This window comes from Pteropus alecto, unplaced genomic scaffold (genome assembly GCF_000325575.1).
Source record: "Pteropus alecto unplaced genomic scaffold, ASM32557v1 scaffold86, whole genome shotgun sequence".
Taxonomy (NCBI): Eukaryota; Metazoa; Chordata; class Mammalia; order Chiroptera; family Pteropodidae; genus Pteropus; species Pteropus alecto.
Genome location: NW_006442109.1, coordinates 33,935,230 through 33,961,960, shown reverse-complemented (window position 1 = coordinate 33,961,960; position 26,731 = coordinate 33,935,230). Strand labels below are relative to the sequence as shown.

Sequence of the window (26,731 nt, the reverse complement as noted above, 5' to 3'; positions counted from 1 at the left end):
TAAGAAAGACATAGGGGTGCAGGTTGAGAGAACTGGGGGCCAGAAAAACAAAACCGTCTACCTTTAATGGTTCTGGTAATAGTCCAGATTACATGAAAAATTCATATTTGCATGTAGCTATCTTTGTCTGTCTATATCAAGCCATTTGTTCTTATTCCCTTTCTTTGAAGAAGGAGAGCACGTCTGGATGTAATATGGCATCAAAAGGAGAAAATATTTTGCTCAGGGATCACAGGATACCAGTGCCAGAGGCAAAAGCAGACTCAGGATGGTTGACCTGCAGGCCTCAGTTCTATGCCCTGGAAGAAATATCTCTATTGCCTACTTTCTCCAATTTAGTAATGGAATCCCTGATTTGTACTGGGTACAAAGCCAATCAACCAGAGATTATATTTCTCTGCCTCCCTACAGCTAGGTGTGGCCATGTGACTAAGTTTCAGCCAAAAGAATTCAAGATAAAGTGAACTACTTCTGGTTTATATCTTTTAAAAAAAGAACTCGCTTCCTCTTTCCTCTTCCTTTTACAGAACAGACCTCAGAACGGTGTTAGTAAGCAATTTTTGATCATGTTGATGAAGAAAACATACCAGGGCAGTGGTTGTCAACTATAGCTTAATATCAGAATCACCTGGGGAGCTTTAATTAAAAGCTGGTTGTTATTTCGAAAAGATAGGGGCACCCCTCTGTTCATTGCAGCATTGTTTACAGTAGCCAAGATTTGGAAAAAACCTAGATGTTCATCAATAGATGAATGAATAAATAAGATGTCATACATATATACAATGGATTATTATTACTTAGCCATAAAAAATGAAATCTTTCTTTTTGCAACAACATGAAAGAACCTAGAGGGCATGATGCTAAACGAAATAAGTCAGATAGAGAAAGACAAACACTGTATGATGTAGGGAGCTAAAGCTCCCAAAATTCAAGAGTACATGGATTATCTCCGGAGGCCTGCCTGCATAAAAAAGAAAAAGGCTGGTTCTGTGGAATTCCAGGAAGAAGAAGATTAAGTATAGATAAAGGGAGTGTCAAAGGGAGTGTCGATTGTACCTCGATCTTCAGGATGTTACTTTAATTATGTTATCTTGGGATACACAAAGGAACAGATTATGTATAAAAAGGAGCATAAGAAATAAACTCAGAGAGACAGTTGTGAGATCTGTTCTCCCTCCTGCACCCTGTCTGTCTTCTCTTTTTTCTCAGTCCCCGCTCCCCCATTCAGGTACCTGGTTTGACTTGGTCGGCTGGTTTCCGACAGTATGATTTCATTTCACTTTTGTTGTTGAATTTAAAAAACGAATAAACAAAACAAAAACGAGCTCATAAACACAACAAACTGATGGTCGCCTGATAGAAGATGTGGGGAAATGGCCAAAAATGGTGAAAGGGATTAAGAAGTACAAATTGTCAGTTATAAAAATAGTCGTGGGAGTGTTCATGGGGATATCAAGTACAGCATAGGGAATATAAGTCAATAATATTATAACAACTAGTGTCAGAGAGGTACTAGACTTATCTGGGTGATCACTTCATAAGTTGTATGTCTAATCACTATGATGTACACCTGAAATTAATATGATATTGTATGTCAACTACAACGGCAAAATAAATTTTTAAAAAATCTAAAAAAAAAGAAAAGCTGGTGTCTGGATTTCACCCCAGAGGTGCTGATGCAATTGGCTTGAAGTGCAGCCTGGGTATCAGTGTGTTAAAAGCTCCCACAATGAACTGAACATGTGGCCAAGGTTGAGACCCCTATTCCAGGGCAGTGGTTTGCAAACTTTAGCATGCATCAGCATCGGCTGGAGGGCCTGTTAAAACACAGTTTTCTTGGACCACTCCCAGGTGTCTAATTCAGTAGGTTTGGAGTAAAACCTGAGGTTTTGTACTTTTAACAAGTTCCCAGGTGGTGATGGTGGTGTGCTAGTCCAGGGTGTGCTAGTTGTTTAAATACTTAAACAACCTGTAGGAAATCTCAAAGCAGCAAGACAGAAGGAACCTGAGCCCCAGTAGCCCGACTATTTTCTTTAAAACACTAATCTATCCTATAATATTACTTTAAAGAAAAATAAAATTTACCCTAAACTGCAACAGCACCTTACCTTATATACTAACTAATATGCATTCCTTGGATCACAGTGTTTCAACAGGAAGAAAAGTAAAAGAATAAAACCTTTTTCTCATTTTATGCAAATTCATATAAGAAATTTTAACATTTTGGCTTTAGACATGTTTTCCTACAAGAGAGAGATAGCTTGGAACACTGGACTGTTTACGACAGAATCCATTCCTCATGGCAATTGGTGAACGCAATCCACAGAGTTCTGTATCGGCAGCACTATTAAGGCGGGGGTAGGGGTGGGGATGGGGGGAATTCTGAACCAAGCAGGCAGTTTGGTCCCTTTTCCCATTTAAGTCTCAGCCATAGATGGGTAACTCAAGGCTTCCAATGCAAATTTACTTAGATGAAAACCATAGCAACAATTCTAAATGATGTAGAAGCCTTTCTAAATAGCAGAGAGGGAGTGGACCTGTTTCTTTTCTCTCCTTCCTCTTCATACATTAATACAAAAGGGACTTAAAGCTCTCCAGCCCTCTTTACTTAATTTTCATGAGAAGACCTTGGGTCTTCATGACACCAACCTGAATAACCGATGAGGCTTGGGCATTTGTGGGCAGACAGAGAGGGTGGTAGGAGGTCATCTATGTGGGAAATAGGATTCAGTCCCAAGCTCTCTCTGGTAAAACTCTTTGCTGGTGTTTAATTATTTTCTTAAAAGGGAGTGGGTAGGTGGAATTGGAAGGCCACAGGGTAGAAACTAACAGTAGAGAAAGGGAAGGAATTCACATACCTTATAAACTGGCTGAATAAGGCTGTTGTGTTCCGGATGATCCGAGCAGCCTGGGACTCCTCATGCTGGCATCTCTGCAGTGTTAACCCATCATCCATGTGGCCTTCCTGATGGAGTATGACCTACAGAGCAAAGCACACCAGATCCAGGTTACGCATTACTCCACAGCCAGGCAGTCGACATTTCTTGCAGTGTTTCCCTCAACCCTTGTACTCCTCCCCAACAAAGTTCTCCTGGGTCCACTTTGAAAATGGGACATTAACAAAGTTATTTTGCCCACATGCCCTATTACTGACATATGAATCATTCTTGAGACACGATGCTTTGATGAAAATAAAATTTTATGTGCCACTGTGGTATGAGTTACAATAAATTTCTTGGGCCTAGATGGCCGTTTTAAAAGATGAAAACATACTGTATAATAGATTTTTCTCTTAAAGTGAACACAAAACCTTACTCGAGGCGATGGAAAAAAACCATTTTGTTAGAGCCTTTGCCTTCAGAGATAAATTGAGGAAGAGGAAAGAGACGTTAAAGCAAAACCCTCCATCCACTGGGAGCAGGCATGGGTTTCTCTCCCGCAGGTCAGCTACACTGGGTTAGCTCACTGTCAAACTGGGTAAGCGGCTCAGGATGGTAGTTTGCTTCTCAGTGAGGCTAGAAAGTTTGAAAGCATAGGCTCTAGTATCAGCAACTTGAGTTCTAGTCCTGCTGTGCACTTCCCAGCTGTGTGACCTTGGGCAAGTTACTTAACCTCTCTTTGCTTCGACTGCACCATCTGCAAAAGAATTTATCCTTACAGGGTGTTTGGAAGATTAGATGATTTACATGTAAATCATTTAGCATGTTTCCTAGAATATAAGAGGTGCTCAATGAATGTTTCTTATGAAGGGCAGTATATTACTGATCGCAGATCAATTATCTAGAAGCTAAGCATATTTACTGATCACCAATGACATAATACAATTTTGGGGTGGGGCTAGCAGCTTTTGGTATGGAAGTCAGTAGTTTTTCCCCTTAAAAAGGTCACATATGTGCAGATATTAACTGGGAAGGTTTGACTCTAGTTCAAGTCAGGGGCAAATTTTGATTCAAGTTCCCAGCAGTTTCCTCTTGGTGTGAGTAAATGAAGGGAGATCACTTGTAGGTCCTTGGTGACTGGGTTTGGGGATGATGGTCAGTCTGTCGATATGTCAAATAAATACAACATATAGCTTTAGAAAATATCTTTAGAATAAGGATTTTTGGTTTTTCTCATTTTAACACAAAGAAACAACTTATTTTCCTTTTCATGTGAAAATCTTTTCCTTTTTTTCTTCTTCTGAAAGTATGTCCTTCATTCGCCATTCATAATTCATTCATATGGGGAGTAAAATACTGGCTTGAAAAGTTTAAGTTCCTTTTTGAAAAACGACTTCACATCTCACTTATACACTACAGCTTAAGTCTTAGCGAAGGATGTCCTTACCACTGGACTCACCATTTCAAAGCATCACTTTGCCAGAACTTTTCAGCAACTAGTTAATAATGCTGCTTTCAGATTTGGCAATACATTGCCCCTAGGTTTACTTTGGCTTCAGTCCCAGCTTTCTGGTCCCTAAAGACCAAAAGCCTTAGGTTTTGCTTATTCGGACAGCACATTCAAACTGGCCAGCCAAATAAGAAAGCAATGAGAAATGGGGAAAATGCAGCTGTTAGAAAATGCAGTTGTTCAAACAGAGATACATGGACAAAAAACTAGTGGTTACCAGAGGGTAGGGGGAGAAGGGAAGGGGGAGGTAGATGGGCTAAAAGGGGTCAAATATGTGGTGACAGAAAGAAATCTAACTATGAGAGGTGAACACACAGTGTAAATATGTACGTATATATACATATACATATATATGTGTATATATATATATATATATACACCTTACTGTTAAAATGTACATCTGTAACTTATTGGATTTCGTTAACTGTTACCATAATAAAAAATAAATAAAAATAAAAGAAAAGGAAAAGAAAAGAAAAAAGAAAATGCAGTTGTTATGTGCCCTACTGATCGCTGCAGCCCAGTTCTTAAGGTCCTTTTTCTTTTGGAGAAATCCCACAGCCCAATAGCAGAGAGAAGCCTGAGACAGGAATGGAAAAGAGGATACTTCCCTCAAGATGAGTTATTATTCATCAGGGTTTTCACTGTATCTGTTCTCCATTGGTTTTTCCAGGTGTCTCTTTGTTTCATAAAATGCTTAACATAGATTTGGACATCCTCTGTATTTTCAGAGGGGAACTTAACCTGCTCCTCACAAAATGGAGAAAGGCAACCTTGTCAAGGGCTGAACATCATAACACCATTTAGAGTTTTGAAAAGTACCCATCCCCCACCCAAATTCAAATGCACATTCCAGCAATTAAGTGGATCTAGGGACTATAGGCACAATAAATCAACATCAGGAACTGGGATCTCTCTCAGTTGACAGAGTCTTTTGAGTATGTCCCCTCCCACCCAGAGTTTTAGCCAAGACCTACAAATTCCACTATCTTTAAATGTTATCAATACCTAAGTAGGTATGAAAAGTTGTGGAGGCTCCAGATAATATCATCATACTCTGTAGATGATTACTTTTCTTCCCATAGGCTGGTAGGGTAGATGATAGGTTTTTGGCATTTGTTTTTAATCTGCCCTTATTTCCAGGGAGTAGTCCTTACTTCTGGAGTAGAGCCCTTTTGGGATTTAATTGAAAGCCTACTGTATTTTCAAGAGTCATTCCGACTTGAGGGACCTTGAACCCCGACCTCTGTCTCCCTAGTACTGTCATACTGTCCACATCTGGGCTTTGCTCTTCTTCCTCATAGCTGTCACTTAGTTTGTTATCTTAGCTTTGCACCCCATGCACTGTCAAGTTAAGATTCCAGGGCACATTGCATACAGAATTTCAGGTTCATGTTTCTACAGTTCCCTTCACTCTGGAATCTCCACCCCTTAAGTCACAGAAAACTTGACTGACTTTGTCTCTAATCTGTCTCTCCAGCCCAGTGAAGCTAACACAAAACTCCATTCCTTGGTATTGCAACTCAGCAAATACCAAGGGGAAATGGTTACAAAGGTGGAACTCACTTAGTGCAATTACATTCTATTTGGGATCTTTAACACTCATGTCCTGGGTGCCCTGAAGGTTGTTGAAATCTTCACAGGGTTTTTCTTTTTTTTTTTTGTATTGTATCTAGTCTTTATAATTGTTTGCAGAGGAAGTGTTGGGCTCCTACAAGCCAGTCTGTGTGGCCTCTTATTTATTCTATTTTCGATCTCCTCTAATTTTATTTTCTTCTTTATGGATATTTTACTGCTTTGTTTTACTTTACACAGAAGTAAAATATTGCCCTATGGTTTGCTCTCAACCTCCTTTCTTACAACTAATCACCAGCATTCCTGGGAACTTTGCATCATCTCCATATTAGGCTGACAATCTACAGTGGACAATGCCTCCTTGAACTTTATTTTGGGCCTCCTTCACTACCTAAACCTGTGTTCTATAAGAGTTTTCCCAGAAAAAAAAAAAAGCGTCATGCTTTGGGCATCTGTTTTCTTGCTTCTTATCAAAAGAAACACTCTTATTGACTTTCTGGTAAAAAGATGCTGTGTGTATCCAAGCCAGTTTCCCATTGTAGCAGGCTGTGATGAACAACTCAAATCTGGATATAATCTCTGTGGAGACAGTATCATTCCACAATATCTCATCTTTCTGCATGTTGGTTCCTGTGGGCTTGTTATCATGCAATCCGCTTTTTCTCTGTAGAGATTCTATTTAGTCTCTGTATTATGAAATGGCATAGTAACTCAATTATCCACTTAAATGGAGGGAGCAATGATGTGGTTAATCCCCAAAGAGCGTACCACCAAGTCATTTAGTGCAGGTTTTAGAGTACATTGAACAAATTCTACCCCCTCCTCACAGATTTGCATTCTATTTAACTTTTTTTTTTTTTTGCACTGAATATAAAGTCAAAGTAACCAAATTAAGCTGTACTATCTGCCACAGAATAACTCCTAGGAAGAGTAACTAAACATATATCACATCTACCTGATTCTCACGGTAGCTTCTATTGCCAAGTTGCTTCCAACTCAGTGTAAAACAATTCTGGAAAGCCTTTCCAACCCCTCACCTTTCTTTTCAGAGGTCCAAGGCGGGGTGTCTTGGCATCCTGTGCTTTGTAGGTCACCCACAGACCACTGGCTACATGCTGGACAAAGCAGACAGAATCTCCATACTTTATTTCTGGAACTCCCATGCCTTCTATATCTCGCTTGTGACTGGAATCCAATTTCTCCTTGATTTCCTATTTCACAGAAAATGAAACAAATGTAGGCATGTCCGATTAAACAGAAATGTAATATATTAAAAAAATCACCTATATTGCATTTGTAAGCTAGGAAACCAATTACCAAAATAATTATGTGTCTGTCTAAGCCAGGATTTCAGAAAAGCTTGATTCCATTATCTGCTGTTAATTGTAAAATCAATGGATTTCAAGTTTTGGCTGCTTTAGTGATATATAAATCTATGCAAAAAGGAGTAAGCTGTCTCTTTCTGTTTTTATAGAATTCTCCATTATATTTTCTACTTTCTTCATCCTGATTTAGATACTTTAACAATTAACCCTTTACTGGCCAATTAACTTATTTTTAGCAAATTGTATTTTCTATAATTTTAATGGTTATCTTATATAAATGCTCTGACTCAGGAACTTTAAATATATCTTTGAGATATCTTTTATAGAAATCAGCAGAGACAGCGACTCTGAGCAGGTAGGGGCACTATGCCTTAAGTCTAACACAGTAATTGGCATATAAGTCTCTTATGGCTGCCTCAGTTGTGTGTTGCAGTTAATGGGTTTCATTTTTTAATTGTGACTGTGTCACTAAACTTATTCTCCAGTATGGAAAGAGGAATTGCTGTGCATCAGGTGTCCCCTTGAAGGTCAGAGTGAGTCAGGAAGTAGACCCGTGGTGCACGGCAACTCTGTCTTCTTGCCATCAATCAGGACCTCTGAATGGCTCTATTCAATTTCCATTTTTTCTCTGTATCTTGTGTTAAATTGCTCATTTGTAAAAGCCATTAGCTAGGCAGCATTTTGAATATTTTTGCAGAATAGCTGTTTCCTCTACTCATGACAATTTTACTCTCGTGCTTAATGACAGAACAAGAGTAGCACATGTACTGAGTTATTACTATAGACAAGGTAGTGTTCTAAGTTCTTTACATGTATTAACTGTTCATAGCAGTCTCTGTTGTGGCTGCAAATATTATCCCAGTTTTACTGAGGAGAAAATAAAGGTATAGAGCAATAAGTAATTTGCCCAAGGTCACTCAATAAGTAGTAAAAAGGCCAAGATTTAAACCAGAAATCCAGTTCCCCACTGCTCTAAACTCCTACTCCCCCTTCAATACTCTGATCAGATGACACCTTCTCTGTGAAGGCAGAGTTAATCTCTCCTGCTGTATTTCCCCAGCATAGTCTCATTCCTCTATTGAGCAATTAGTAACTTAAATTGTAAATGTGCTTTTTTAACATGATGCTTTCCTTTAGCCAGGGTATAAAAGAATCAAGGCATGGGCCAGATTTAAATGAATTTTAGATTCCTAATACAGAGAATCCAGCACCTATCAATTACTTAATAAACATATACTGAAGGAATACACACACACACACGCACACACACACACATAAATATATATATAACAGAGTAATTTTTTCTTTCAAATGTTTTTATTTCAGCTCATTTCTTTTCTTTCAAATCTTCATAAAAGCAAAGTCAGTTATTTTTCACACATTTACGGAATCATTTTGAGCAATGTTAACACTTTACAATAAATTATTTTAAATGTATGTTGAAACATTGACTGGATTGTTAAATATGACTTATTTCTCAAAATGAACATTTCCAAAGAAACTTATTTCTGGTTTTATAAGAAAAGCCAAAGGACAAGGCAGTGTTCTAAGTTCTTTACATTTATTCTACAAAATAATGTATACTTGATTTTTGTTTTAGAAATATCCATAATTCTGTAGACATTCAGACCAGTAACAGACTTAAACACATCAAAGTTTTCATCTCCAGTCTGTTCTCTAGCCATAGGCAATGCAGCAAAATAAATATACACGATAACAGTTAAATATAAATAATTATGTTGATTTTGAAGAGCTCAGTTAAAATACTGCATGTTCCCAAATTATCATTATGATGGTCATTTATTTTTTCCCTTTTAATTTATTTAAATATGACTGTGCCAAAAGAAATTAAATTCTGGGAACTGTTTTTCTAGAGTCTCTAAGATAAATGGATCATTATTGTTTATAGAATGAAGTGTCTCTCTGTCTTTGCTTTTACAGAACAGCATCAACTCCCAAAGTCCTATGGCAGCCATTGTAGTGGCTGCTTCTAATTTAAAAGAACAGGAGCAACAACAAAATCTAAAACATATAAATTGAAGCCAACTCAACCCAAACCTAAACAAAAATAATGTATCATTAAGGAAATGTGAGCCGTCTGTGATAGAGAAGCCTGATTTGACTGACAGCAGGTTGGTGATCTCTTTCTGACTTGAGCATGAGCTAATGCTGCCCTATTTGTTTTCACTTGATTATGGCCCCAGACGTACCCACTCTACTGCTGGAAATGAAACCTTCCTAAAGGATAGGGCTAATCCAATCACCCTCCTTCAATAACTGCCCAGTTCCTACAGAATACAATTGCCATTTCTCAAGTTCTTATATGCTATATGCTCTAACCAAATTGGACTATGTTTGTTTGATATATCAAGTGTTCACTTCCTCTGGGTCTTTACTGACATGACACTTTCTGCTGGGAATTTTCCTGCCTCATCTTTGCATCTCTACATCTTATTCATCGAGCCTTCCCAGATTTACCTTTGCATTTTCTCTGGCCTTATGGCACTTTCCTTCACCTCATGGCTCTTTACCATCTGTGATGGGAATCCTTTATTGGTACACTTCCTACTCCCTGCCAGGCTGAAAACTCTCCAAGGGCAAGACTGGGATTTCCTTGTCTTTGTATTCAAAACAATGCTCTGCTAAAAATAGGTTGCAAATAATCTGTTTTCATTTTATTGGTGTGTGGGCATCAATTCGTCTACCTATTTATCTGCAAGACCTTCCCTATGTTAGACTATAGACTGATTCCAAGAAGGAACAGGTTACTTGTCCTAATGTGTTGAAGGGTAATAGTAATCATCCTCGTCTTCACGGAGAGTTTACGAAGGAAATGCTCGTGACCACATCATAATTATCACGTAAATATTTGGTTTAGATAATTAAGATGCTGCTCTCCAGATTGATTTAATGTTTCTAGAAGGATAAGGAAGGGAACTGGAACAAGTGTTTGTCTAGTGCCTATTCTGAATCAAGTATTTTGCTAAGTACTTTACAATGACAATATTATTATGTGATTTTTACCAAGCACCTACAAAATGATATGTATTATACATGACACTTTCAGAACATTTTCTCCAAACCTTTCAACAGTCTTTTTTTTTTTTTGTCTCCTGCTTTATAGATGACAAAACTGAGGATTGCAGAGTTTGAGCAATTTGCTCAAAGCCCTGTAGCTAATAAGTAATGGAACAAAATCCAAAATCAAGTGTGAATCTAAAGCCTGTTTGTCAGTTGAACATAATTTTTAGACTCGTTACCATTAGCACAATTAAATAATTCTCATGTTAGTGTTTTAGTTGTTTGAAGGCATGATAAAAAGTTATTGAAAATATATGCTATTATTTCCTGAAAAAATGGCTCTGGGTTTGTACAAACTTTAGGAGTTGTACTTACAAACCAACAGGTGATATGGTTCCTATGTAAGGTGCAATTGGATTTTGGAAGAGAGAACAACTCACTCTGCCTGGGTAGTTAGGGATAATTTTATTCAAAACTGACACTTGATGTGAACTCGGTGAGGAGAGGAGAGAAGGGGAATATGGAAGGGGCTGGCATTCTGGTAAGATGGACATAGTGTAGCAAGGACGGCAGTGGAAGTCCTGAAAGGAATTTGAATAAGCACTCGGTACTCCATTCTATAGGCTCATGTTTCTCAAACCCGCAATGTTAACAAGCTTTCTGTGGGGAAAGACGACTTTGGAAAAGTACTGTATCTTCTTTTAGGACTCAAAGGGAACATAAGGATAGTATAACATGGACTCTTACAAGTCCTACAGTAAAAAGCAAACAAAAACAAAAAGAACCAAAATAACTAGTTGAACTCTGTTTTATGTAACATTTTCCTTAAAAAAATTTTTTATAGAATTATTTTTTGAAACACTTCTTGGAAAAAAGGTAGTATAGGTAATGGAATCCACTAAGAATTTTAAGTAAGGGGATAACACAAGAGTTGCATCTTACAATAATTGTTCCAGCAGCAATGTGAATGATGGATTGAAAAGAAATAAAGCTAGAGATGGATGAGTGGTCAACTATGACATTAGTATCTAGCTTAATATGTGGGACAGAGTAGGTCCTAATTCACTATGTATTAATTTGAGTTAAATGTTATTTGACATAATAAAACCATCTGTGTCCACAGAGGACAAGAAAATTTCTTTCCAATAGACTTTAAGCACCCAAAAGTATTTCAGAAGAAAAGTAGATATGGGAAGATGGGGCCCATTCATAGATGCTGGAGAAAGCCATCAAGAAAGCTCTAGTTAGCCCACTCCTTGTCTAGGTATCTCTGGAGAAACTTGAGAAATCACCTTTGGGTTCACTTCTCCACCAATATAGCCCCCTTCTGAATTTCTGACCTTCAATATTATCTCTTAAAATGGCCTTTAAAAATTGCACACTGCAAGAGATTGCTATAGACTGGTTAGTTGCAAGTCTGCTGAGTGGCTGACGAGAAATGGCCTCTGCCATTTAAAGTGTGTGAAGGGAGTGGATTTGTCTGTCTTGTTAGGGAAGGTGCAATTCCTGAGCAGAAGTTACTATGCTGGGTCTTTCCTTCATCTTCTTCATTTGGTCCTCACACCATCACCTTCACAGATAAGGAAATGGACTCCCAGGTCATGTTCTTGGTCTTACTGAATCCTCACAATAATCCTTCAAGACATGCTTCTTCACCCCCATTTTTTTTTTTTTTTTTTACAAGAAGGGACATTAAGGCTGAACAGCAAATGGCAGACAGTTCAAATCCAGGTTCCTTCTATTTCAAAGTCCATGGTTCCTTGACTGCTTATTTGGTCCACGATGAATAATAAAGACTTGGGAAATCTTCAATTCAAATGTTTAAAATTCTTTGTAGATTTATTAAAATAAAACTTTAGGAAGTAGTGCTGTCTCTAGATGATTGAATCTTAAGGTACATGTTTTCTCTTCGCCCCCTCCCTCCTTTGCTCCATATCCTCTCTTTCTGCAACTGATGACTTGGTGAGGAATTAGAGCATGCTGGGAAATTGGCACAAACGGCACCGTGTCAGCATCAATCTTTTCATAGAGGGATGCACCATGTGCCCAGCTGCTACCTCGTTTCGGGTCACTGAGGTTAAAGGGTACACGAGGATACAGCCTGCAGGGATGCTTTGCACACACATCAGAGAGAGAAGTGGGCAGTTTTCAAAAGGCAGGTAGGGAAGTCATGTTTGACCAAGAACACAGTACTTAGCACATAGTAGATATTTGATAAATGATGACTAAATGAAATTTAATGTTTTTATGTACCGAAGAAAAATTTCCTCTAATGAGGAACAGTGATAGCTCTATACCCTTATGCAATAAAATAGGCAAAATCTGAGATTCTGTCCCAATCATTCAAAACTTATGGTATATTCATTAAATATAACTATAAAATAAATGGCTACATGTTACGAGGCTTGCTTTAACATTAATTCATCCTTCTCTGAAACGAATTCAGTGTTGTAAACGTATTGAGATCTGACATCTAAATAGACAGTATTGCTATGCCAGAGCAAATATTAAATCACATTAGCTGACAATCCTTGGGGAATGGCCTTACAATGTTAAGACCATGGGGAGATGATGTGAAATCAAATTCACAGAAATTTGACTTAGCTGTTCAAAATAATAAATCTCTCTCCTTGAATGTTTACAGGGACAGTGTTATGATGCAAAATGAATATACAATGATGACAGAATACTTTTATGAAGATGACAGGGGTATAAATGAAATGGATTTCACTCTGTACTTCAATGTATTACCATACTTATGTATCCCTTCACCAAGCACTTTTCAAATGTACTACAAGCTACATGCTGTGCTAGGTGCTGGGGTGCAAAATAAGGAGAGAGGTATGTGAGGTCCTTGTTATCCAGGGGCTCTTGGTTGAGCTACTGATGGCTGTAATGGAATCATGAACATGATCCTACTGGAGGACAATGGAAGAGCTTTCTTCCTATAACGGACATCTGACACTTGTCTGGAAGGATGAAAAGGAGCTCACTGATGGATATATGTGGAGGAGTAAAAGGTATTCTAGGTATAAGCTTAGTGGTGAGGAAATAAATAATAATGTTTAAAGGCTGATAAATTTTTAGTATGCTAAAGCTCAAGGCAATGGTAAGTGAGTGGCAACAGATGTGATTAAAGGGCAGGCAGGGGTGAGATCTTAATCATTTATGACAGACTTCAAATGAACTGTGTTCAAGGTCTCACAGAGAGTAGGTAAGAGTCAAGGCCAGATCTAAGAGACATGGAAGCCACCCTCTATCTTATACCACACGCCTTCCAGATTACAGGCATAAAGAGTGATGGTACAGTTTGGAGGCAACAAGACAGCCCAGACCTCTGGTCTGATTTGAATCATCCGCTGATGGACAGGGGAAAAAAACTTTGACCAAGATCACATTCTGCTCATTATTCTATATGTCTCCCATAGTTTGCTCAAAGGCCTCTGTTTGGTTCCATCTGAGCCAGGCCAGGCCAATGACTACAGCAGGTGCTTGGCCTTGACCACCTTCCATTAAGTCTCCACTAAGGCTCAGTTACAACCCAACCCTATCCGTGTGTAGAAGATTCACAGGGGAACTTGCCATCTTCCTCATAAGAGGAGTTTGCTAAGAATGTTAACATGCACTTGCAGCAGATCTATGAACCCCAATTTAGTAGTCATAGCTGTCAAAGGGTAATGCAATCTGATAGGAAACATGGAGTGGGAAGCCGATTGTTGCCAAATAATTCACAGTCCAGTTAATCCAGTGTCCTCTCTGAACACATGAGCCTAAACAGTGCTTGTTCGGGAGACTCTTGTTTTCTAGATCTCCAACATACAGAGAAGATCAGATGAATACCCCACCCACCCCCATTCACAAAGGCACAAAAAAACATACTATGTCCACCTCCCAGCCTGCCCACAGAGTCCCCCAACCCTTGCACCACCACCTAGCTCCCGAAACATCTCAGGCCATTGTCTGCCATCTGCTCTATCACTCAACATCTGGAACAGGCAAGAGTTGCCAAGACAGCTCGATGCCCTCACACTGTTGCAAAACAGAGCCATGATTTCTTTCTGCAAGGGAACGTTACTATTCCCTAGTGAGGCGGAGAATGCTGGAGAGTCCATTTAAGGAGGAGAGCCCACACCAAGGAAGGTAAGAATATATTTACCAGGAGGAATCTGGGCACTCAGAGAAATCAAATCATCTCCAGCATTCTTCCCCAAGGGCTGTGTGCATTGTGCATAGCAAAACTGTGTGTTCTCCACATGTTCTTTTTGTGTGTGTAGCTTCCCAGTTAAGATGCCAAATGCCCTGCTCACACAATGTCCCAGGGAAGCCCTGATCTCTGATGGGAATACAGCCATATCCTGGCCTGCCACAGTGCCTAGGCCATTTTAGTTTCAGTTCCTTTCAAATTAAAATGAAAGTAGGTAGGCTGAATAGTGCTGCACTGGGAGTTGCTTAAAACCTCTAACATAGTGACTTCAATGAAATGTAACATTGCCAAGTGCATAGGACAATGTGACTCATGGGTGAATTTTACATCCAGCTCTGCTATGCTGGCAGCCCCCATGGTACTCTGGTGACTTTGAGCCATCAGCTGCTTGCCTCCATGTGCGTGGAAATGGAGGGACTTGGGATGATAAGCAATGAGCCTTTTGAAGGTAAAATGTGCTCACGGGCCAGAAGTGCTGCCAAGTAAGAGGCTTATGAGGACTTTCTATGGTGCTCTGAGCTTTTCTGGCTTTCCCAAGAGACTAGGGTATAGCATTGAGCCAAGAAAGGAATGGAATGGAAGAGTCCCCCTTGGAATGGGATTCTGTCAGCTTCCTGGAAGGCTGATTCATCTGTCATAAAAGAAGCCCCTTAAGACCTCAGTGTCACAGTTCTGTTCCAGGGCAATACACCTAGAGTGGGCTGAGGAAACCAGGATAGAGCACTCAGATAAGAAAAAGGCCAAGCTGTCATTCTTAGAAAGGAATGTACTTGGTTATCAGCCATGGTGAGTCATTTCTTGATTTCCACTTCCTCCCAACCCTCCCACACCCCTGCTCTCTACCCATTGCACCTCGTGTCCAAGTTGTCTCTTAGAGAAGAATGTGATCTTGCTTGTCTCTGTTCTAAGAAGTTTTTCCTTGTTTTGTTTCAACTGATTCTTTTAGCAGGTTGTACAGCCCTAAACCACTTCCTGGAGGCCAATATAAATTTAAATTTAAAATCCATCTCATGTTGGGAATGTTAAGAAATAAAAGTAAGAGTAGCATGAAGATGTATTCAGAAAATCAAACCAAAATGAAGTCAAGGAACCAACATGGCATTGCAAGAGCAGCGGAAAATAAAGGTCATATCTGAGGAGAATTTGGGTAGGAAGCTCACATTTTTAATGTTACAATATGGTGTGGAAAAAGTCTAACTTTGATATAGGGTAATTTGGGGGAGAAAAACCTATATGCCAAAGAGATTTGCTGCCTAAAAAGGATATAGGATTATAAAAGGAGAGGATAAAGGTGTCTGAGTTCCCTGCTCTAAGCAGGGCAGTGCTGAAAGATTGTCCTTCTCTGATTCATCGAGAAGCGGAGATGCTCCGTAGAAAATGCAGCTGTCAGCTTCACACCAAGTCCTACACAAACAGAATCATCAATAACCCTTTACTGAAGTCGTGTTGAGAACACAAATCAAGATCTATTTCTGGAAAAGAGCAAAGAGGAATGAAACTAGAAATGAAACGTCCAAAGGAGATGTAGAACTGTCCTCTCAGGGGTGCAGATGCCCTGATAACCGTGATACATCTGCGCAGAGCCTTTCTTATGCTTGAATGATCTTTCCAGAACAATCGTAAAGTGACAGAGTACCCATCTGTCAGAAGTTAGCTCGGCATGCAATTCTGACCATCCAACTAGACTCAGCTATGTTTTATGAGGAGTCAAAACCTGACTGAATGTTAAAGATAGAGCTTTAAAAAAATAGTTGTCTATGTTATACATATATAATGGCAAAACTACATGTCTGGGGTTAACCTTACTGACACTTGATCCAATCTTAGTGAAGGTTGGGAATGGATAAGCAAGAGCTAAGGGATCTGGAGAGAAGAGATGACCTAGAAAAAGGATGAGATGTGAAGAACTTCGTATAATACAAGTAACTGCAAGATGTCATGTCCAGAATTATGCCTTCTCTGCATCTATCTGAAAGAAATCACTTCCTTGATTCAAACAAATGTAGCATTGATACCCATGCCTCCATGCTATCATCGCTTTGTAGGAGTAAAGTATATGACTTAAAAGTATTAAAAACAACTTAGCCAGCATTAAACAACGACAATATTTTCCATTAGCTTCTGAGCAACAACTGTCCATTCCTGTGATCCTTTTGTTTTCTAGAGCTTTCCACTCTCCTTTAAAGTCTCTCTTAAGATGGCAACCTTCATCTTAGATACACATTCCTCTAAGAACCCAATTCAAAAGATATAAGAAGAAAGTGATTATTGTGGGTCTAATTTCCAATTCCATTTTGTTCCAGCCTACTTTTCATTATAGTTCTACCTGAAGGTTTCAGAGCTTTCACTTTTAGAACAAGGTCAAAGTCTACTTCCTTACACCTTACCTTTGATGCCCTGAAAGAGAAGGCTGTGGACTTGGTGTCTGACTTTCCCCGGTCTTGCAGTATAAGGCCTTGGTCCTCTGTCAGGGCCAGGTAGTGGCCTGTGGTGAGGTGCCGCAGTCGGAAAGCCTGGCCCCATCTGATGTTACTGCCACTCCAGCTACACAGATGAAACAGACAAGAAATTCCATTTACACAAAAATAAGTCCCTTTAAAATTTTTATCCTGTGCTTTCTTGTACATGCTAGTCAGTTTATAACCCTTCTGTTGTTCATCCCCTAAGGAACAAAGCACCAGTATCCTGGTTTGCTGTAGGATTTCCTATCCGCTTATAACTCAGCAGGGTACTCTCTTGTGACTTCCCTTAAGAACCAATAAGGGACATGATTTTGGGGGCAGGGCAATGGTTTAATATAACTGGGAGTCCCAAGCTCTCAAATTTTCCTTCACTCTACTGAAGTGTCTGCATGTAAACATCAACAATAAGAACAACGAAAACCTCCAAAAACAATGGGAAGCTGATCTTTTAAGGGAAATTTGTTCCTGGGAAAGCAAAACCTTTCCAAATGTGCCATCTGAACTTAAGTATTTTACTACCACAAAGAATCCTATCTTCAAAAGAGATAGTAAAAATATTCATGCAGCTTACACTTGCCACAGAGAGGCAGATAAAAAAACAATCCTAAATGAATAAATAAATATTGGGGTATGTTACAAGGCAGTAGTACATTCTATCCAAAAAAATAAATAAATAAAGCAGGGTAAGATGACTGTGATAAGGGAGATCTCATGTTGAAAGCCAATCTTTTTATGGTCCTACATAAAAAGTCTGTCATTCAACAAAAGTTAAGTGTTAGGGAGAAATTATCCACTGACTAACCTGTAACACATTTATCTTTTAAATTAAAATATTTAAAGAGATACATGTGCCAAATTTTAAAATAACTCTCCTCTTCATCCAACTCTTTGGAGCACCAATGAAACTATATTACATCGTTAAAAGGCTTAAATTCTTCATAATTAGTTTAAGATGCTGGGGAAATAACTAGAACATACATGCACTTATTTTGACTTTTTTATGGTTTCTATTAAGAACCACAGGCCGATATCCTAAGAACAAGAGTATGACTTTTTAAAAAGCTGTGAAAAGAATATAAATGCTCCAAGTCATTTAACAAGTGGATGCTCCTTAAAACCAGAATTCTTTGAACCGGCAGTCTCCAGTTTTTCAGTAAATATTTAAAAGTATATATGTGTGTAAGAGAAGTTGTAATATTTTCTTCTGATCTCTAAACGGATAATTTTGAGAATCCTGTTGGTGCATACACCCCTCGTGAAAGATTTTTACTTTGAACATGTGCTCAGGGAAAGACTGAGCAAAGAGCAAGAAAGAAAGGTGGAGAAGGAAAACCAAGATGGCAACACATGACCCTCCTCCCTTATCCCAAGCAGTTTAGCTTTATCCTAACTTGCAATTCTTTTCAGCAAAATAGAGGTCCACAGCTTAACTGGATCGCTTTCAGTAGTCTGATGTTCAGAGACCACATGATTTTACTCAAGCTTATGGCTCCAAAGTCTCAGCCTCCTGCTCCTTCTATCCAGGTAAAAAACTTTCTGACGAGTTCTGGTAAATACTGTTTCTTCATAGCTATGTTTCCAATAATATTTAGTCTTCCCTACCTCGTGCCATCACAACCACCACTCTGTCCTTTAAAGCTAACTGTCCTCCGGAGTCAACAAAGCTATTGACGTTGGAAGACTTACCTGGGTTCTAGAGAGTCTAAGAACAAAATGGGGGAAGAATGAGGATGGCTTTTGGTAGCCATGTCTGAGCTTGCCTTTTGCAACCCAGATACTGCAAGGGCAGCAGGAGCCAGGGGCTGCATTGAGGGTGGCAGAGTTGTCTGGCTTCAGAATCAAAACAGTGGTCTTAGAAATTGTGTGTGTGTTTCTTTAAACATGAAAGCATGGACATTTCAGAATTTACCTGTGGGCAAGGAACTTTTGAGAGTTTGCCAGGTGATATGGAACAAATGAAATATTTAAGAGAATAAACTGCACCGGAAAAGAAAATAATCTTGAAAAGAGCACTACCCGGACCCTCCATTACCTTATCCGAAGGGGTTCCACTCTCCAGAGAGATCTGGCTCGTGTCCCAGCTCCTCCCGCTTCATAGAATATCCTCCTGTGAGCAGAGGGAGAGATTAGCTCCTGCGTGTGACAATGATCAGCACCAGGCAGGGAATAGCTCCCTGCAGAGGCTGCTCAGATTCCACTGTTTTTTCTAAGCCCTCGTGGAGTCAGCAAAATGAAAAACAAGAGTCAAAGGGAGCCACACTTCCCCCATGTCTCTCTCTGGTAAGAGAAAAAAGTGCTAAAGGTGAGGCAACTGCTTGCCATATACATATCATGGACGCTCATGGACCATCAGGTATATACCGAAAAAGATCTCCATTTCCACATCAGGAGTCAAAACTGTCCAGTCACAAATGATCAGAACAGACATTGACTGCTCGCTCCAATTCTTTCAGGTTACGTGTCTCACGCCTCAATGTTCTACATCTTTTAAAATGTATTTGTATTTTTAAAACATGTCTGTAGTACAGTGTGATTTCATTTCCACGGCTCTAGGAAGCTTGGAACAAAGTTTTATGCTCAAGGCTGTAGTGTTCGTGATTTTATTACTGTACTGTTGATTCTGTTCCTGCAATATGGATAATCTTTTAATATGTTTTTACATGAAATGTTTATTTTGGAATAATTTGCGATTTACAAAAAAGTTGCAAAGATAGTACAGAAAGCTCCTATAAAGCCTCACTCAGTGTCCCCTAACGTTATCATCTTACATTAGCATGGCAGAGTTGTCAAAACTAAGAAACCAGCATTGATACATCATTAGTAGCTAAACTCAGGACTTTATTTGGATTTCGCCAGTTTTTCCATTAACTCTTTTCCTGTTCCAGGATTCAGTCCAGGATACCACAATGAGTTAGTTGTCATATCTCCTGTTTTCTCTGGTCTGTTACAATTTCTTAGCCTCCCCTTGTTTTGAAGAGTATTGGTCAGGTATTCTGTACAATGTCCCTCGATTTGAGTTTGCTCGATGTTTATCTGATGATTAGCAAAGTTTGTTTTTTAATTCATATAATAAGAACCAACTTACCTATATCACAGATTATGAGGAATTAAATGAACTATTCTAGTTTAAGAGTATATCTCATGAACAGTGAGTGGTCCTTTTTGAGAATCTTGTGACCTTAGATCAAGGCTGATCATTTAAATACATTTAAATACACTAATTTAAGTCCTTCTCTACCACAGAGAATTTGTACGTATCAAATTTGAATCACCTGAGCCCCAAAAGAACCTTCATCTAGATTTTTGAGGCAATAGCTAAAGAGGAAAATTGTAATTTTTTTTCTCTGAGGTAGTATAATTAAGAGATAGTTGAAATATGAGCTTAGTAGTCAGGCAGAACAGAGTTTGAATCTGTTCACTGTATGACTTTGGTCAAGTCCCTTCAAATCTGTGCCTTGGTTTCCTTATCTGTAAAGTGGGTCCAATGAAGGTACTTAAATCACAGACTGGTAGTGAGAACTTAATGCATTTTTTTAGTAATCAACCTGCACAAAGATGCTCTCTGATGTACAAAATACTATGTATTGTGGATTAATCCAAATTTTGTTTAAATATAGATGTTTGTAAACATGCATAGAAAACATTTAATGGCACAGAAATACAATGAAAAACCACATTGAAGTGGTTATCCCTGGGTGGTAGGATTATAAAAGACATTCTAAATCTTTTTCAAATATACACATTGTCAGGAAATATATAGTAAACATTAGGAAAGAAATTCTACATTACTTTTGAGCTCCAACATCCCAGCTATCTCTGTGCCAACCAAGTCTTGAATAATAATGATAATGCACTAACCTCCTAGCCATGTAGGAAAATGTGCTGAGACTTTCACTAATGCTTCTCCCTCCTCAGTGAGGGCTGGAGGGATCTCTGAGGTGGAGAGGCTTGCCCTAGGTTGCAGGATCAGAGAACTCTCTCCCTCTGATATCTAAAGAATTCTGGAAGGTTAGTCCTTCCTACCTAGGAAATGTGGGCAGCTTGCTCCATTTATTCTCCCAAGGTTACAGAGGTTCAAACAATCTGTTCCCGTTCTCTAAAACAATTATCCAAGGAGAAGAGTAGAGTGGGTGGTGAGATGAGGTGCTTTTGAAAGTCTAGCTGACAGCTTAGCCTTGACTTTAATAGGTTAAGTGACTTAACCCTGGGTGCTTGACAAGCCAGAGGCAGAGTCACAGAGCAGAGCTCAGAATGCTAGATTATTAATTTTGGGTTTGTACACCCTGGGACAGTTGGCCTATCTAGCCTCACTTGTTCTCAGGCTTTAGAGGGAAGAGAAATTATTTCCTACTGAAAGTCAGCCCCTTTACAGTGGAATCACTTGCACAGAGCCTTTTAGTGTGTTCTCCCAGATTTCAGTATTCCTGGCCATCTCAGCCAGTTCTGAGGATTTACCTGATGACACGATACAACAATGAGGCTTAACACTCACCTTACCTAGACATCAAATAACACCAAGGCATTCTGCTTTAAGAGACAAGTTGACACAAAAATTCACGTTCCAATATAATGAATAGCTGCTTACTCACTCTGTCTCAATCCCTTCATGCTTCCTTACAAAGCAAAGCATTAAGCATTCTTATTTTTACTTATGAGTTTCTTTTTTCCCCTAAATACAAATTAGATCCCATGAAATCCTCAGGGAAGGGAAGACCATCTTCGCTCTTATGTCGGTGATGGCATGCATGCATGCCTGGTTCAGGGTGCCCATTTTGGGAATTCCTTTCCATTTGTTTCACTCTCCCCAGCATCTCCTTTCAAATACTTGTCCAGTCTTTTCTTTTAGTCAGGATCTTGCTAAACCACTCAACAGAAATGCCTACCAAGTGGCATGCCTCTCTGAGCAGTACAGTTTCTGCCCAGGCTGCTTCTAATATGGCTCTAAATTTAATGACAGGTGGGTGTGGATGGGGTGGGGTAAAAGCACCCTCCATGCACAAGGTTAGTATTTCACTTTTTCCAAATTCCTATCCTTAAAAGAAGAACAGGAATGGAAAGAAAGACCTAATGAGTTCTGATGTGTTCCGTCTTAGATGCAGATAACTCTGCAAAGCTCACTTACAAAAACTCATTCTTTATCCACTTGCAAACTCTCCTCTAACACAGTAGAATAAGACACTAAAAAGACAGTATGTGGGCTAGTGTGTAATTTCACTATTTTAAAAAAATAAAAAGTACAACTGAATAGGATCATATGACATTAGAGTAGGGAATCCTTAATTCTAAGGGAAATTAGGTTTTCCTAACTTCTCTACTCAGAAATAACTGTCAACCATTGGACCAGTGCCAGGAAGGCAGTGAGTGAATTAATCAGGCACTTGCCATAGGCCTGTGCTTTACGAGTCCTAGACACTGTTCTGAGTCACATCTGGTCCCCAAGAAGGGATATTCAGAGGACGGAGCAAGCAGGAAGAGACTCAGAATAAAATAATTCTAGGAATGTGCATGGAACTATCCTGTAATCAGAAATCAGGATAGATGATAATCCATACCAACATCAGAGAATGCTGCACAGCAGGAGATGAGTGGCAGGTGAGCAAGTGAAGCTTCATCTGTATTTGCAGCCACTTCCCAGGACTAGCATCACCACCTCAGCTTCACTTTAGATCAGGCCTTAGATTCTCATAAGAGCACCAGCCCCTCATGCCAAAAAGGTTGGGGACTGCTCAACTAGAGGACCAAAGAAAGCACCATTCTCAGCAGCACCCTTTAAATGTTGCCCTTGGCACCATCCCCTACTAAATCTAGCTCCTGTTGCATAGTGACATTTGGTTTCTCCAACTCTATTTGGTAATAAGCAAAAGGAGATCAGTAAACTCCACCTTAATTACCTAGCACATGAAAGGGTAATAATGAGATGATTTGCCTGGGAAGAGCCTGGTAGATAATTTGTGTAAGTACACAGACCCACTAAAATGGTTAGTTTGACTTCCGTCACCAAATGGGTACTTCAGTCTATAATTAATGCTCCTAGAAACACCTTAGAGACAGGAGCAACCAAAGAAAATGAAGGGATTGGAAAGCATTATAGAATTGCTCGTTGAAGCACCAAGCTTCTTCATGAATATAGCTATTCCTGTGAGCCAACTGTAGTGTCCTGCCATTCCTATTTACAAACTACAACCCATGACTAGAGTGGAGTTTGCCACTGACCACCACTTACAGTATTCATCTGTGGCTACATCCAAATGCAAACTCTTTAGTTTGCATCACTTATGAGTGGAGACAGGAAAAGGGATGAAGCTATGGGCTTACCTGTGCTGGGAATCATTCTGGTCTGTAGATAGTATCGTCAGACACTCATCATGACCATGGAAAAGACGTACCACATGCCCACCAAGTAGGTATCCTATAAGAGAATTGTATTCTACCATTAACTGAGGGCAAGTTTAATAAAGAGAATACTATTTTTTTAAAGAGAAATTTGTGCAGGTCTGAGTCAGTTATGAAAAACACCAAGAGAGAAGTATTTGGGAAATTAAAGATTCCATGAATTCAAGCCTCAGGCAGAAAAGACAAGAATGTCAAAACAATTCTAACACTGAAAGTTAAAAAGAGTTTCAGAAATGAGCAAGTCCGACATCAAAAAGCGAAACTAGTGTCAATTCATATCATTAAAAATCAAAAGGAAAATTAAGTTGCTACTGTTAAGAAGATAAAGATTTTCCAAATGCTTATGATGTAAATACATCCAACACCAAATTCCAGGATAAGCTCTTACAATCTCACCGTGTTTACTTTGTGGCAAAATCCAAATCAGATTGCAGTCATAGGAAAGAAAGAAGGTTCTGGGGAGGCGGGTAGCAATTTGTTATTAAGAGTTATCATCTTAGGAGAAGCTAGCTTTTGAATGCATTTAACACAGATCAAACTTGAACAGCATTCCTACAGCATCAAGGGAAAGGCAGAATGGCATTCCAGTATCCCTGAGTAGACAAGTATAAATGCCACTATCAATTAAGTTCTTCGCTTTTGGAATAAGGAATCTCAATAGCCATGGAGTTCAATGATGGATAGGAAACACTGAGATTCAAGGACACGACGACCAATTAGTTGTCAAATAAGTTCTGAGCCTTAATTCAAAGATTATAGTAGCAGGACAGGGGCCTCGGTCTGAGCTTTACCTTGCACAAAGAAATGAATCTTTTATCCCACTGAATTAAAAAATTCTCCAGGTTACTCTTTTCTCAGAAGACATATGGCGTTAATATGCTCCATGTCTGTATTAGAATTTTTTTTAATCTCATAATTAGATTACTTTAGGAATTGTCAAACTATTTCAAGTGTTGGATGAAAACAGTAGGAATGAGAAGTCATGGCAAAGGATCATTGCATCTTGTACAGGAACAGTCTGATACTCCCTAGCTCATTTTTTTTTCATCCAGGCAAGTTTTTCTTAAATCTCCCCCAAATACTCAGAAGTCTTTTTTCAGTTTTCCTCTATCTGTACTAATATTTCTAGTTGCATTTTTTTTGCATTAAAATAATTTATAATATACTGTAAGGGAATTCTTAACAGCCAATTTATTTAGAAAATTAAAACCCACCACGATCATGCTCTTGATTAAACTATCATCTCATGATGGTGAGGCCGTACCCCATTTGGAGTTCTTCATTTACAGTCCTCAGGCTCCTCCAATCAATATTCTGCTCACACAGAGAAAACTACCAAGTGCCGGTGCATCACAAGGTTTCTTAATTGAAATATATCAGGGCAATAGCCAGAAAAGGGTCACGATGAGGAGTATGTAGGTTCTCAGGGGTTGAAGTGGGTTTCTCACCAGTGGATACTGAAAGGGCATTGTCCACAGGGCCAGTTGACTCAAATGATGAGCTACCCAGGTTATATTACAAGGGTACTCAACACTTCTATAAGGACCTCTCTGACAAGATTTGCCAACACATCTTAATTAATCTTCACAAGCCTTCTTTTGGGACTGGGAAATAATTTTATTCCTGTGACAATGAAAAATGTAACATGGAGATGGTTCAGTCAAAACTTCCTTGGGGACGATTTAAACCCAGAGTTGTTGATTCCTCACAGAAAGGGAATGACTGACAATAGACAGGGTAGTAGGTTAATTTTGGCATGAAAGAAGAGTGCTAAACATACCCTGCCTTTTTAAAGCCTCTTACGAATTACTGCAGGAGTTAAAAATCTGTTGTTTCCTGATATTCAGTTTAGCTGTGATGCCTTCTGAAAAAGCAGTATCACCTTGACACTCTCAATTTGTCATTTTCAAACATCATATCATAGGAGGGCATGCCAGTTTGAAACTACGAGGTTCAGGATTTAAAATAGGCTTTAAGCCTGTGATATAAGTAATTTAAAAATTGATTTTTGCTGCCAAGTGCTAGAATGTAATGTGATGACCCATGGGTCATTGACATTTGATTATTCTGCTCAGCTGTGATATTACCCATGAATAAGGTAAGGCCAGTATACTTATTACATAACTTGAAAGGTACATTGACTCTGCCTGGCTCCAAGAAATAGGATATGTCGAACAAACTTTGATGATATTACTTCCAAGGGAAAAATAAAATACTGAAAATATTTCATTTATTTTTTTTTAAATGGCCTTCCATAAACATAAGTAGAAACAAATGGCTAAGTGCTGGTGCATAACGAAGTTTCTTAATTGAAATATACCAGGGCAATATCAGGCAAATGTACTTTTATTATAAAGCCTTTCTTCCACCTATATGAAGAGACGCGTTGGGGAGAAAAATTAATAACATCACCGTTTTGGCGAATAATCTCTAAAACTGAAGTCGCTGAGGTCTTTACACTTATAACTAGTCATCATAAATAAAAAGTCAGTGGGTAAGGGAAAGTGCTTATCCAAGTCCTAAATAACAGTGGACTGTAAAGGATTAAAAATAATTCTAGGAATGTGCATGGAACTATCCTGTAACCAGAAATCAGGATAGATGATAATCCATACCAACATCAGAGAATGGAGCACAGGTGAACTAGAATTATGCTAACTGTGTATCAAGACACTCAGGTGGAAGCAGAGAAGCCACAGAAAATGCCATTATATACAGCACAAGACAGACTGGCAGGCTGAGGGCTGCATGCATATAAAACAGCACACCTTCTTCGATGCTACTTCCTGAGCATGTAGGATGTACATTCCAGAGTGTTTGCATAAAAGAGGCATCCACTTGTATGGTAGCGTTTGATATGGAGAGATGCTGTGGGAGAAACAGATATGAGATATCCTTTAAATCACTGGGCCAGTCCCGACAGAAGCAGCTCACCTAGAATTTTAAGGATTGAATTAGACAGCCTTACTGTCATCTGACTCTCTTTACATAGCTGTGGGAGATTTCTCCACCCAACCTAGAAGCAGCTTCAAAGCGGGACACTTTATTCAGGGAAGAAGAAGTATTTAGCTGCAGAGGTGACAGACAAATGTTGACTATATCCCCTCAGCTGGATCTCTGATTCAACAGGAAGTTATAAAATGTCTATTCTTGGTAGGAGAAGAGAACTCACAAATGGGAAAAATTATTCCAGCCTTTGGTCTAGGCAATGTAAAATCTGCCAACAGGATTGGCACTAAGAAATTTAAAAACTTATCTTTGACAATTCTCTAATCTTCGGGCATTTCTCTCCCTCCCCCTCCCCCTCCCTTTCCCTCTCCCTCTCCCACTCACTCTCACTCATTCTCACTTACTCTCTCTCC

General features: G+C 39.1%; 1 protein-coding gene across 1 annotated transcript in view; it reads right to left on the bottom strand.

Annotated features, from left to right (window-relative positions):
• The window catches only part of RYR3 (ryanodine receptor 3), a 331,058-nt gene that overhangs the window by 240,292 nt on the left and 64,035 nt on the right, over positions 1-26,731 (bottom strand). The window contains exons 7-12 of the mRNA XM_015595855.2: positions 26,138-26,237; positions 23,292-23,385; positions 19,009-19,083; positions 16,902-17,058; positions 7,002-7,175; positions 2,859-2,980 (exon numbers count right to left, since the gene is read on the bottom strand). Of these exons, the coding sequence (XP_015451341.1) occupies positions 2,859-2,980; positions 7,002-7,175; positions 16,902-17,058; positions 19,009-19,083; positions 23,292-23,385; positions 26,138-26,237 (722 nt within the window). The remainder of the gene's footprint in view (positions 1-2,858; positions 2,981-7,001; positions 7,176-16,901; positions 17,059-19,008; positions 19,084-23,291; positions 23,386-26,137; positions 26,238-26,731) is intronic.